At 53.9% G+C, this 13,380-nt stretch overlaps 2 protein-coding genes across 12 annotated transcripts in view; one reads left to right on the top strand and one right to left on the bottom strand.

Moving 5' to 3' along the window:
* The window catches only part of MOCS1 (molybdenum cofactor synthesis 1), a 34,701-nt gene extending 31,567 nt beyond the window's left edge, over positions 1-3,134 (top strand). For 5 of the 6 annotated variants that reach the window (XM_019985663.2, XM_019985661.2, XM_019985665.2 and 2 more), the window contains one exon: positions 1,650-3,134. In XM_019985663.2, coding sequence (XP_019841222.2) covers positions 1,650-2,410 — 761 coding nt within the window. In that variant the 3' untranslated portion in view covers positions 2,411-3,134. The remainder of the gene's footprint in view (positions 1-1,649) is intronic. The other variant, XM_019985669.2, reaches the window with a different exon arrangement.
* Positions 3,135-3,774: 640 nt separating this feature from the next.
* Positions 3,775-13,380, bottom strand: part of DAAM2 (dishevelled associated activator of morphogenesis 2) — a 135,606-nt gene continuing 126,000 nt past the window's right edge. For all 6 annotated transcript variants that reach the window (XM_070777918.1, XM_070777921.1, XM_019985653.2 and 3 more), the window contains 6 exons: positions 10,942-11,110; positions 10,439-10,546; positions 9,507-9,567; positions 8,200-8,331; positions 7,007-7,177; positions 3,775-6,810 (listed from right to left, as the gene is read on the bottom strand). In XM_070777918.1, coding sequence (XP_070634019.1) covers positions 6,589-6,810; positions 7,007-7,177; positions 8,200-8,331; positions 9,507-9,567; positions 10,439-10,546; positions 10,942-11,110 — 863 coding nt within the window. In that variant the 3' untranslated portion in view covers positions 3,775-6,588. The remainder of the gene's footprint in view (positions 6,811-7,006; positions 7,178-8,199; positions 8,332-9,506; positions 9,568-10,438; positions 10,547-10,941; positions 11,111-13,380) is intronic.

Below are 13,380 nucleotides of genomic sequence, written 5' to 3'. Positions count from 1 at the left end.
TCCATGGAGGACGCAGCCAGGATCGCAGCTACCTAATTCGTGAACTCCGGGGAACTGAACATATTGCCCAGGGTGTTTCTAGAAGGAAATGGCACCCCACTCCAGTATTCTTGCCTAGAGAATCCTGTGGACAGAGGAGCCTGGTGGGCTGCTGTCCATAGGGTTGCATAGAGTTGGACACGACTGAAGCGGCTTTGCATGCATGCATGCATTGGAGAAGGAAATGGCAACCCACTCCAGTGTTCTTGCCTGGGGAATCCCAGGGATGGAGGAGCCTGGTGGGCTGCCATCTATGAGGTTGCACAGAGTCAGACATGACTAAAGTGACTTAGCAGCAGCAGCAGGGTCTCTCTCCTATGCATAGGATGCTTCAAGCAGAAACACCTTGTTGTTGAGCTGCATGTGGGCTCTAACACTGGGGACCTGGCCGGTCCACGAGGAGCTTTAGGGATGCTGTCACCCCGCTGGCACATGCCCAGGCTAGAGCAGGGGAGGCCTTGCCCCCTTGGCCACAGGCAGATCTGGGCCCCTGAATCGTGCCCTAAGCAAGAGAAGGCAGAGAGAACAGCTAGGGGCAAGGGTTCTTTTCCTCAGCGCGTGGAGCAGAGCCAGCCAGTGCCCTGAGGCAGCCCAGGAGCCACACCAGCCTCCCTCACCACAGCGTGCCATCGAGGGGGAAGCCGTGCCACCTCTCTTCTGCCCTCACCTCCACACCCTCCTCCTCCTGTATCGGGCCTTGACCCAGGCTGCCTTGATGGCAGAGAGTGGGGGATGCCTGGACAACCACCCCCGCCCTCCCACGGATGGAGGTTGTATCTGTGACACTGACAAGTTAGGGGACCCAGAGCATGTTGGAAGGCTGGGAATCGGGAGACCTGACTGATTGACAAGGAGTAAGGTTAGTGTCAGGATATAGAGTAACTAAAGTGGGGTCATTTTTTATAAAACCGAAAGTTGTCCAGAACAGGGCCGCTTAGACTTTCACACGCATTTGAATCCCTTAGGGATCTTGTTATTTCAGACTCGGATTTGAGAGGTCTAGGCTGTGTGTCTAACAGTTCTCAGAAGGTGCTGGTCCCTGGACCACCCTTCGAGTAACAAGAGCCTACAAGGTGGTTCCCCAGGCCCGTGGGACCATGTGAATCAGCCTGTTGCTTCGTGTGCACTTCTGATGTGCTTGAGATGTCAATGAAACAGATTCATTATTTCCCTTAGAATCTTGTCTGCAAAGCAGGTGATTACTGTTAGCCCTTCCTGGAACATTTAAAGATGAGAGTAACTAATTGGTAATTCAGGCTGAGGCCTGGCTATAGTTTTAAGAAAATGAACGGACAGAGTGGTCGTGTGATCGAGGCTTGCATGGTGGCAGCAGGTGGGAGCACCCCCACCCTCCACTGCAGGACAGGTGGAGACCCTGGGACCCTTGCTCTCTGCACCTCCTGGTGAGGAAACCTGCATAGTTATATTCTGGGGGCCCCTTCTCTGTGGATCTTCTCTTTTCTGTCTTCTCACTGTGCTCTTGGCCCTTCATTCCACGTTCCCTGACATGAACAGGGGAACTCAAGGTGGGATGGGGAGAGAGTTGGGGGAGGAGGTGGTTTTGCAAAAGACCCTTTTGGACTGAGTCTCCTCTTCTGTTTTCATTCTAGAGTTATTTTTGATGCGCCAAGATTCCCCACCAGCCCTTCCAAGCACTTTCAGGAACTCTCTCCGTGTTCAGGTTCTGAGACACAGAGTGAGTTTCTCCAGCCAGATGGTGACTTTATGGAAAGGAGGCGGGGTCCCCCAGGCCCCTCTTGTTGCCCAGCGGTGGCTGGGGTCCAGCCTCCCTCAGAGACACTTCAGTTCCCACCTGGACTCAGATGCCAACCCAAAGTGCCTTAGCCCAACAGAGCCCCAGGCTCCTGCCGCCTCCTCAGGACCTCTGCCAGACTCTGACCAACTGACCCACGTGGACACGGAAGGACGGATGGCTATGGTGGACGTGGGCAGGAAGCCAGACACAGAGAGGGTGGCCATGGCCTCGGCCGTGGTCCTCCTGGGGCCTGTGGCCTTCAAGCTCATCCAGGAGAACCAGCTCAAGAAGGGAGATGCCCTGGCGGTGGCCCAGCTGGCAGGCATCCAGGCGGCCAAGCTGACCAGTCAGCTGATCCCTCTCTGCCACCACGTGGCGCTGAGCCATGTCCAGGTGCAGCTGGAGCTGGACCGCACACGCCACGCCGCGGTGATCCAGGCATCTTGCCGGGCCCGGGGCCCCACCGGGGTGGAGATGGAGGCCCTGACCTCCGCTGCCGTGGCCGCCCTCGCCCTGTACGACATGTGCAAGGCCGTCAGCAGGGACATCGTGTTGGCGGAGATCAAGCTCGTTAGCAAGACTGGGGGTCAGCGAGGGGACTTCCATCGAACGTAGAGCTCCTGCCCCCGCTCTCACCCCCAGGCCAGCAAGCAATGGGATGCCGTTTCAACCCAAGGGAAAGAGGTCAAGTTCCTTTCACCAGTTACCTTCCGCCGGTAGGAACCTGAAGCCAGCCCACCCCTTCACTGCTAGATGACCTTCACTCACCTACAGGGTTTCCTGTCTTCCAAGAGGAAACCAGCAGGCACTTCAGCCTTCCTGGACCCTGAGGTTGTGCCTGGGAGGGTTATCTAGCCTTGCTAGATAATCACAGTATGATTTGTGAACTCTTTGAGACAATCAGTCGAGCCCATGACCTCCACTTCTCGAGTGGGTTTTCTCTTCTCCTCCTTTTCCTGGGAGGAACAAGGGCTCATAAGCAGAGGAACCCGCTCTGAGGAAGGGAACGCGGCTCGCCCCGGGAATGGATCACTTCTCTCTAACTGCAGCCCCGGCCTCTCCGCCGTGCTGCCTCGGAAAAGCAGGTTATCCCCCTCCCGTTGCCGGAGTCTGTCCCATCAGACACACAGGCTTCCAGCTTATCAGTTGCACCGTCCTGCAGCTCCTTTCCCTGGCCCCTCCTCCTAAGCAGTATCCCCATGGGCCACAGCCCCGAGGCCTCCTGACCGAGCACACCTCCTGTACCCCTTCACCCTGGGACACACCAGGTGGGGAGGAGTGGTGGAGCTTGCCTTCACCCTCACTGCGCACAAAATAAAGCCACGATGCCAGTTTTGGAGATGCAGGAGTGAGGACTGTCTGTGCCGAGGGCACCGAGCCGTGATGTTAGGTCTGTCCTGCCGCCTATAGCCTCGCCCCCTGGAGGAACAGGAACTGCAGAGATGCTGGAAAAGGCGGGGGCACGGGGAGAACATGCTCTCCTCCCTGGGGGAGAAGGAAGGCTTGGAGTGGGAGGTATGGAGATGCAGCGTCTCCTGTAGCACGGTCATCTGGGGACGTCCAAAGCACCTCCTGTCGCCGATAGAGGCCGGGGGTGCGGTTAGAGGCTCCTGGTTTTCACGTCCCCCAAAGCACGACGCGCTCGCTGGGTTCTCTCGACATGGGTGGGTTAGTGTGACCCACCCTCTGACCCCACCCTATCTGCTTCCGTCTGCCCTACACCCAGGTCTGCTGGGAAACCAGTAACAGCCACCCAGCTCTTAGACTGTGGAGACTGGCTTTTTCTTTTCCAAGTCCTTCCACCTTGGCTGATTTCAAGGTACCGTATGATGTGAACCGGCTTGCGGAATCCCTGAGGCTGTAACAGTTGGTGCTCCCGGCGCTGGTAGGATCTGGTCCCAACACCCCATGGGCTCTGCCCCCTCCCCAGCACACTTCACATCCTCACCTGGGAAGGAGACACAGGTTTCAAGGCAGGCTAGGTGAGGGTGGTACGGATTTAATATTTTTTAGTATTACAATATATTCTTATAAAAAAGGTGCAGGCGAAAAGGACACTGCAGATTTTGTACATTAGCCTCATCTGTCGTCTGAAAGAGCTGGTGGGAACAGCTTTGGTGTGGAGGTGGTACAGGTCAGGGAGATGGCCATGCCCCACCCTCCACCTCCATTGGGTGCAAAGTGGGAGGGTGAAGCCTGGATCAGACCCTTCCCCATCCACCTGGAGAATTTCCTCCTCCTGCTGCCCTAAACACACCCTGCTTCCATCACTGAGAGGAAGGGGTGGGCGGTGGGTGCTGCTGCTGAGAAAGGGACAGGTTGCATCAGGTTAATTGGAATTTTACACTGGACACACCATAAGACAGCTAGAGAAATTAACTCATAGGTGGCAGGCGCAGGGGTGGGGGGCGGGGCAGGAAGGGCATGGGGGAATGACCAAGGAACAAATATAACAGGCGTAAACACGTAGCATGTCGAGGACCAACCCGGCCGTCTCCAGGGCACCTGCCCTTCTTGCTGAGTCGGCCACGATGGTCCACGGTCCAAGGCACTGTTGGCCATCTGGCTACAGCAGCGTCTGGTGTCAGAGCCACTGGCCAGATCTAGAAAATAATAAATAGAGAAGGCAAAAAACCTTTAGAAGTGAGACGCCTGAGCCCTGGAACAATATACGTGTCCTCTGTAAACAGTTAAACCAAACTGTGCTTTTTCTGTGATTCCCAACGTGTCTTGCCAAACGCTTCCGTTCTCCCTTCTTTTTCCTGGTGCGTATCTAGTCTTCCATGGTGGGTGGGAATGCTGGGATCTGGACAGGCCTGCTGCATAGGAGGGGAGGCCTCCCTGCCCCCATGGGTGAGGTGGACTCCAGCCTGGCCAGTCTCGGGGAGGGCCTTAAGAGGCCCTGCCACAACCTTCCCATCATCCCAGCGCCAGCTTCTTAACAGCGGGGGCTCATGGGTGCCACATTGCCCTGCAGCCAGCCTTCCTGGAGGCCTTCCCCTGGCCCTCACACGGACTCTGGTGGCCTTTTCACACCTGTCCCCGCCACACTCACACTTACTCCAGTCCCTCCCCCTCGAACCGACACACGTGCTGGGCTCACCAACCCTGTGTTTCTCCCCCACCCCACAGCTACTCTGGTTCCACCCCCAGAAAAGGCAGCTGAAGAGTGGGCCCCAGCCCACCAGTCTGTCCACTGGAAATAACCCTGAGCTGGAGGAGGTCAGAGGTGAGAATCAGAAGTGGGGGTAGGACAGAAGGGCAGGGAGCCTGTTGATGGGGGAGGCGGTGGGCCGGGGGGAGGGTCAGGCAGGTCTCTGACACTGAGGATGAGGGGTTAATTCTAGGAGATAGGAAATGTATTAAAAGTATGAACCTTGCTGGAGTTGGGCTTACCCTCTGTCCTTTTACAAGAGAAAACTATAGATACCAGTCATCATCCTTCCCCACGAGGACAGTTCTAGATGGACAAAATGAAGGTCAGAGTGGACAGGAGAACCAGAATGGGCCCCCTGGAAGTCAGGTGGACCAAATCAGGCACCAGAGATGGGCGAGTGGGACCCCCTCAGGTTTCCACCATTGGCTCCCCTGGGCAGGGTACTCCCCGGCTTCTCCTGCCTTGCTCTGCTGTGCCCCGTCTGAATGCTGCTGATGGTGGGGGGGGGGGTGCCCTCATACCCCCTTAGAGGTGGCAGAGGGGAAGCTCTTGCCCTTGGGACCTTCTCAGGAACCAATGCCCAGGGCCAACCTCAGCCAGATACAGGCAGTTTAAAGCAGCCCTGTGCAGGCTGAACAGAGCAGGAGGTTACTGCAGATGTTAAGAGAAGTGTGGGCTCTGAGTGATGTTGGTGACCCAGGAGCTCTAGGGTGAACCTAGCCATTCAAGCACTGGCCTCTGGAACCCCCAGCCAACATGTGAGGTCACTGTCTCCAAGACAACGGTCAAGATATACCAGGTCTGGGTGGGGAAGGAGAGTTCTGTCCCGGGATCCCTGTGCCTAGCATCCAGGGTGTGGTGATAATGGGGTCTTTGTTGAACCCTTACCAGATCCATCAAATGCCTGATAGTGAGCCACGATCATGGGAACCCAAAGGTGAATTTTGAAATTCTGGATTAGTAGACTGGAGATGGCAGGAGGGAAGGGAAAGAGACTTATGACATGCCAGAGAGGGGCCAGCGGACTTCTGATCTAGGAAATGGGTACTGCCACCCTGTCGTGATAACTTGGTCCCCGCAGCATCCTCCCAGCATTTTCTTCTTTCTGGAACACCTAGCTGGCATCTCTAATGCCTCTTCCATTTGATAGGATACTTCACCCCAGATCAATGTTCCATTAACCCTACTCTTGAGAGATGGGGTCCTGGGTGCCCCCACCCCACTGTTAACTCCCCACAGCATGGGAAATCTGGACATGGTCTGTGGACCTCTCTCCAGTCTAGATCAGAAACAGCTCTGTGCCAACACACAGGTGCCCATGCTGCAGGGTGGGGAACAGGGCCCCTTCAGCTGGGGCTGGCCAAGGATGTCCAAGTCAGCCTCAGGAGAGTGACCCCTGGGGCTGGGGTGCAGGAAGAATAATGGGAAGTGGAGATGAGGGAAACCCCTTCAGGTGGGGAGACACCAGGGTCCTGCCACACACAGCCCTGCCCCCAGGACCCAGTCCAGGGCTCTAAGCCCAGCACCAAGTCGCGTTAAGTATCACTCTCGCACCTCCACCACTCGCCCCCTTGCGGGGGGAGGAGGGGATACCCATCCCTGTCTCCCAGTCTCCCGCTGCTGGCCAGTCCTCAGGTCAATAATTTAGCCTGTTTATCGCCCGCTCCCGGGTGGCTTCCAGGGCCTGGCTCCCTGATCGCTTGCGGCTGCGCTTGAGTTTGCACAAGTCCTTGTCGAAAACTTCTCCGGAGCGCAGGGCCGACACCAGGTCATCAAACTCGCCGCCTTCCTCCAGCGCGCTGCCCGCGTGCACCTTCCGCTGCCGCTGCCACCGCTCACGTTCCCGCTGCTCCTTCAGCTGGTGGGTGGTGGGGAGGGGGAGGCGAGGAGGGAAGGTGAGGGGCTGGCAGCCACAGGGTGACTGACGCCTGGGCTGCATCTGCCGCCTGGCTCCCGGGGCACCCCGAGCCTCCCGCTCCCAGTGCGCACTCCCCCGCCGGCTCGGCCGCTCTCGGGTGCACACGCCCAGCCACACGCCGGGGCGGCTTCCTTACCATGGCCTCCATGCGCGCCCTCCGCTCCTCCTCCTCTTTCCTCCTGCGCATGGCCTCCAGGTCCTGCCGAGCCTCCGAGAAAGCCTGCAGGAAGGCGTCAAAGATGCCGAAGAACTCGTCTGGCTGCATCTTGCTGTCCTGCTCCCCAAAGTGCATCAGGGCCTTGGAGAACTGTTGGGAGAGAAGGGTTGATGGAGAGTCCCCCGCCTGAGCCCAGTGAGCAGGTGGGTTCCAGCCAGAGCAGAGCTCATCCAGGTAGAGGACCTTAGGCTGAGGGGCAGGACTAGAGAGGGGAGATCCCCATTGTCATCCGGGGTAAGGGCAAGGCTGAAGGAAAGGCTTGACACCTGCCAGAGGTGAGGGACCCAAGCCACCTCTGGGTCTGTTAGGGTGTAGGTACAGGACGAGGAGCTACACAGCTAGGGAAGCACATCCACAGGCCAGGACCTGCCTGGTTAGAACCCAAAAGGATGTCAGATCATCTAGTTATTGGGCTAGTTGTTTAACCACTCTGTGCCTCAGTTTCCTCATCTGTAAAATGGGGATAACAGGACTACTTCATGATGTTGGGGGAGTTAAATGAGTTGATGTAGGGTGCTAGCCATGTGCCCGGCACTGTTTACTGACAGCTACGTCTCTAATTCAACCTGCTGAAAACCCTCTAAGACAGCCCTCATGACTCTTAAGCATGCTCCTTGGACTGGCAGCATGGGCATCTCCCAGAAGCTGGTTAGAAGGCTGAATCTTCGGCCCACCCCAGACCCTGAATGAGGACCCACATCTCAATGCGACTCTCGCAGCAGGGGTCCAGGGGCATGCCTGCGGGAGAGGCAGAACAACTGAGAGCAAAGCTGGGCTCCGGAGTCGGGCTTCACCCAGCTCTGTCTAGCACAACCTTTGGCAGGTTACTTAACCTCGCCGGACCTCGCACATCTGTCGAATAGGACAATACCCCTTCAACAGACCCATACGGTGGGTGGTGAGGCAGATGGTGGAAAACGCTCAACAAGGTGCCTGACACTGGTTGCGGATCGAAGTTTTTACAACAGAGTTGCTTTGCTTGCAGGAGTGAGGACAGGCTTTCTCAAAGCTCTGTGCCTCTGGGTGTGTCCCTCTGCGCCCTCTGTGGTCAGAGTGATGCAGGTGGAGAGGAGTCGGGGTGGGGTCAGCCTGCAGGCTTGGGGCCCCCTTACCTTGGCCCTGGCTTCACTGAGCTGGTCCTCCAGCTCTGAGAAGCTGAAGCTGGAGACCGTGATGAAGTCGCTCATGACCGGCACAAACTTGTCGTTCGGATCTCGCACCTGCCGTTTCTGATATTCCAGCTCCTGAAGAGGGAGAGCCAAGTGCTGGTCAGACCTGTGCCAGGATGAGAGTCAGGAGTCCCGGCTCACCCCACCCCCCACCCTTCTTGCCGGCTGCAGGGCTCTGAGCCTTTAGGAAGGGGCACACCCCAAGCCTCCAATTCCAGGGGTGGCGAAGAGTGTGAGCTCTTAGCCAGTCCACCTGCCTCGATCCTTCCCTCCTCCCCACTGCCATCTTGCTCCAGGTCCTGGGACCAGCGCCGTGAAGTTTTCTCTGAAATAGGTTCTCGGGCTCACTCAGAATTAGAATCCGCATTTTAATAAGCCCCTCAGGCAATTCATGTGCAGATTAAAGTCTGAGATGCATTTCCAAATCTCCATGCGATGCTGCTGCTCCATGGACTACATTTCGGGTAGTGCTTAAAAGAGCTATAAATTAGGAAGCGTGCCCCCTCCTGCCACCATAATGGCAACAAAAGGTTCTTTCTCCTACTTCTTTCTCTAAACCCGTTACTCCCTTAGCTGCCTACCCACCCCCACACGGTGAAGATGAGAAGGCGCTCCAGTTTCTGGGTGTAGGGGCCAACCCCATACTGGGTGCCAGAGACAGCATATCATCGGAGAAGCCCTTAGAGCGGGAATAGGACGACGACAGTGGTCCCCATGTCACACTGGGTAATACCTGCCACGAGCCATTTCCAAAGCCTGCAGATCCTCTTTCCCATCCATCTGAATCAATCTTTTTTTTTTTTAATTTATTTACTTGGAGGCTAATTACAATACTGTAGTGGTTTCTGCCATACATTGACATGAATCAGCCATGGCTGTACATGTGTCCCCCATCCTGAACCCCCCTCCCACCTCCCTCCCCAGCCCATCCCTCAATATGTGGCTAATTCGCCATTCATTCCCATCCCCTCTATGGTGACAGGTTGCACTGTCTTGGATGGATGTCTCCTATTCAGGAGTCTAAATCTAAGCCTTGAATAATTCAGCTATCCTTTCCTGAGGGCCCACTCTGTGCTGGAGGCTGTGTCCGTTGTGCCAGCTGTTCTGTCTGTCCCGCCAGGAGTTTTGGGTCACAGAGATACCTCTGACGGGATCTGCAGCTGGGGTTCCACCCTCTGGCCCAGTGACAGGCAGCCGCCAACCCAGGCAGCATCCCTTCAAACCCAGGCGGGCACAGACCATGTACTCACCACCTCGACTGCTCTGAGGCCCCTCCTGAGGTTGCCCACCTCCTTCTCCAGCTCTGCCAGGCTGGGGGGGTGGGGAGGGGACAAAGGGAGGGAGAGGAGCTGGGGTTAGTTCAGGGCAGTGTCAACCCCAATGGCCTTGGGACTCAGTGGGCCTGGGTTCCAGCTCTGCTTTTGCTACTAACATGTGGCCCTGGCAAATCATGTCCCCTCTGAGCTCTGATTGTGCGTCTCTTGGAGATGCTTCTATCAGCCTGTATATGTTTAGGACTGACTGCTTGCCTGTAGCAGATGGCCTTGGTGCCCCCAGCCAATAGCTCCTTGGACCATCCATCCCAGTGCGCAGCCCTGACTTCCAACCACTGAGCACTTTTTCTGGGGGAGGGGGGTGGTGGTCACAGAGTCATTGCCCCCCCAAAACTCCTCAGCCAGGGACTGACTGGAGATGATGGTTCACCTCCTTTGCAGTTTGGGGGGATAAGCAGAGTGAGTGTCCCATGCTGTCGCCCAGCTCTGCAGGCAGGATTAAGCTCTGATTGCCTGCAGTGGTAACTGACTTAGCAACACTTCCACTGTTGGCATTCTTCCCATCCCTGGCTCCCTTCCCCACTCCCCACTGTGTTTCCTGGGAGAATCTCTGAAATGAGGATTTGAGAGCAAATAGTGTCTTTTGTTCTGGAGAAGGAAATGGCAACCCACTCCAGTAGTCTTGCCTGGAGAATCCCACGGACAGAGGAGCCTGGCCCATGGGGTCGCAAGAGTTGGACACGACTTAGCGACTAAAGGACAACTACTAGTTTCTCTTGTTGGGTTCTCCCAGAGCGAACCCCGAGACACCGTTCATTCCTAGTCAGCCCGGAGTAGCCCCGAAGGAGGAAATTTAGATGACAGAGTACGTGATCACAGGGAAAGGAAGCCTCAAGGGGTCCCCTCACTTGACTTTGGCGGCTTCTGGAAGGTGCTGCAGCTCAGACGGCATGTTCAGGATGTCAGGGAAGTGCTTCTCCAGAATCATGATCAGGTAATGGAGCAGAGAGATGTTTCTGTGGGTGAAAGTCAGGTCAGGGTCAGGGGCCAAGGGAATTGGGAATGAAGGTCTGGCAGAAATTAGGCTGAGGTGTTAGGGGAGAGCTGTGACCTATTTTGGGAAGGCTTCCCCGGTGGCTCAGTGGGTAAAGAATCCACCTGCAATGCAGGAGACGCAGGCAGATGCAAGTTCGATCCCCGGGTTGGGAAGATCCCTGGAGAAGGAAATGGCAAGCCCACTCCACTATTCTTGCCTGGAGAATCCCATGGACACAGGAGCCTGGTGGGCCGCAGTCCATGGGTCGCAAAGAATTGGACATGACGGAAGCAACAGCACACATGCACGGGAGGGGGAAGAAGGGGGAGGCCAGGGCGGAGTGAGAGAGAGGCGACAGAAGCCGGGAGGTCCCACCTGTCGATGCTGGACTTGGTGTCAGCGATCTTGTTGAGGCTGGCCACCCGGAACCCGTAGGCACCCCCACGCTGCCCTTTGTTCATGAAGTTGCCGATGGCCAGGACCACCTCCAGCATCCGCGCTAGACGCTTGCTGCGGATCAGCTCCCGGGAGGCCAGCAGGATGGCTGGGGGAGGAGGGACAGGTGAGAGCCCTGCACACGCCGGGGCTCCTGGACCCTCGGGTGGTGCCACCACAGAATCCAGAAAAGGAGTCAAGTGTCAGCTTCAGAGGGGCAGAGGCTATTCCCATGTCCCAGAGGACAATCTTCTCCACACCTGCCTGCCTCCAGGGGAAGCCGACAAACTCGCCAAAAGCCAAGTCAACCACATAACCCTTTCTCAAAATGTGCCAACATTTCCTAAGACTAGACTTGAGAACGTATCTTTCCTTCCATATAAAGATTACTGCTTCTTTCCTATGGATATATGCAAGAATATAATACTTTTACTTTTCTAAAGTGAAAGTGTTAGTTGCTCAGTGATTCTTTTGTGACCCTATGGACTATAGCCCACCAGGCTCCTCTGTCCATGGACTTTCCAGGCAAGAATACTGGCGTGGGCAGCCATTCCCTTCTCCAGGGCAACTTCCCAACCAGGGATGTAACCTGGGTCTCCTGCATTGTAGGCAGATTCTTTACTATCTGAGCCACCAGGAAAGTCCTTTACTTTTATAAACCTAGTGATTAAAATTTTTAATTTCAGCATGTTACATACTATGGGACTATTTCCGCCTCTTTTGAAGTGCTGTATTTTGATTTTTTTGGAAAGGAAAAAAAATCCCTGTCAAATTAAAACATCAATTGCAATAGTCTCATATTTTTTCTTCTATAATGTTATGCTTTGCAGTTGATGGTGTCTTAGATTTGATTAAATAGGTTACGTGACAGCCTGTTGAATAGCATTTTAAAATGTTCTCCAACCTTTAGACATTTAAAAATTTCCCTCTAATGCCTTAAATGATACCTTTGCTAGAAATACAATCAATCTAAGGCTAACCCGTCACCAAAACTTCAGTATTTCATTCTGATAGGCTGTTTTGGCCCTTCCCTCAGCAATTCTGTATTTATGGTGGGTATGCACAATTGGGACACAAATCCTCCACTGAAAATTTGGCTACTGGTTAAAGAATATGATTTTGGATTATTAAATGTGATGAGAAGACCAAGCCGTTGTATTATGATTTTGGCCTCTGCCAAACTAAACATTCCTTAAGATGCTGCTATGAAGTTAAAATGAGAGCCATTTGACTAAAAGTATGCAAAACTCTTCAAAAGCAGTTTAAGTAACTGTCAAAAAGCTGTAAAAAAAAAAAAAAATGAGAAGGTAGGTTGGTCAGTGGCTTCTAAACTCAAACATATGCCACGTCACAGTGGCATTACTCTTGAAAGGTAATTGAGTGGTTCCTAGTCTGCCTTTTTTTAAAATTACATCTAGATTAAATACATTATGGTATGTTCATACAATGGACTAAAATGCAGCACTGAAAATAAATAGCCCACTGTTCCTTACATTCATAATGCTGAACAAGAGACCAGCATATGCTCATACAGGTGAATTCACTTTGGGATGGTTCATCAGTTAGGACTCTTAGGGTTTGTGTACTTTTTCAAAGTGCAGGTTTCAGTAATGAGTTTAAGTGCATGCATGCGTGCTATATTCCTGCAGTTGTGTCCGACTCTGTGCGACCCTATGAAGTGTAGCCCACCAGGCTCCTCTGTCCGTAGGAGTCTCCAGGCAAGAATGCTGGAGTGGGTTGCCACGCCCTCCTCCAGGGGATCTTCCCGACCCCAGGACGGAACCTGCCTCTCTTATGTCTCCTGCCTTGGCAGGTGGGTTCTTTACCACTAGTGCCACCTGGGAAGTTTCTGGCAACATATATTGGTCGTGGTAGATTTTCTTAGATTGATATGCTATCTGAAAAATCTGCAGAGGAATCCTAAAAATGCTACAATGTTGACAAAACAGAAAATGACAAGAATTTAAAGGGCATCAGTATAAAGGGAAAAACTGCCATATGCAATGCAGACATTTTAGATACACTCCTAAGAATAATGTATTCATACATATATTCATAAGAATATATCTCCATGTGAAGCCATATTCATCTTGACTATACTCAGTAAATGTGTTCATAATGAGAACTGGTGAATTTGGTATATTCAGCAATGAACATACTTAAAAGAAGAATATATACAAGAAGACTATGTTCATGAATATATTCATAGGACAATTGGTAAATTTGTCAGATTTGATGAACTGACTTTGGCAAATTGACCCAAAACCCCTGCCTGGGGATGGATGGATGCTAGGGAGGAGAGTTAACAGCTTATCAACCAGCTGGGACAGGCAAAATCTTAGCTTTCCCAGGAATGTTTCTTAGGGAGAGTTTAGGAGT

This window comes from Bos indicus, chromosome 23 (genome assembly GCF_029378745.1).
Source record: "Bos indicus isolate NIAB-ARS_2022 breed Sahiwal x Tharparkar chromosome 23, NIAB-ARS_B.indTharparkar_mat_pri_1.0, whole genome shotgun sequence".
Lineage (NCBI taxonomy): Eukaryota > Metazoa > Chordata > Mammalia > Artiodactyla > Bovidae > Bos > Bos indicus.
This window is presented reverse-complemented; position numbering and strand designations above follow the sequence as displayed.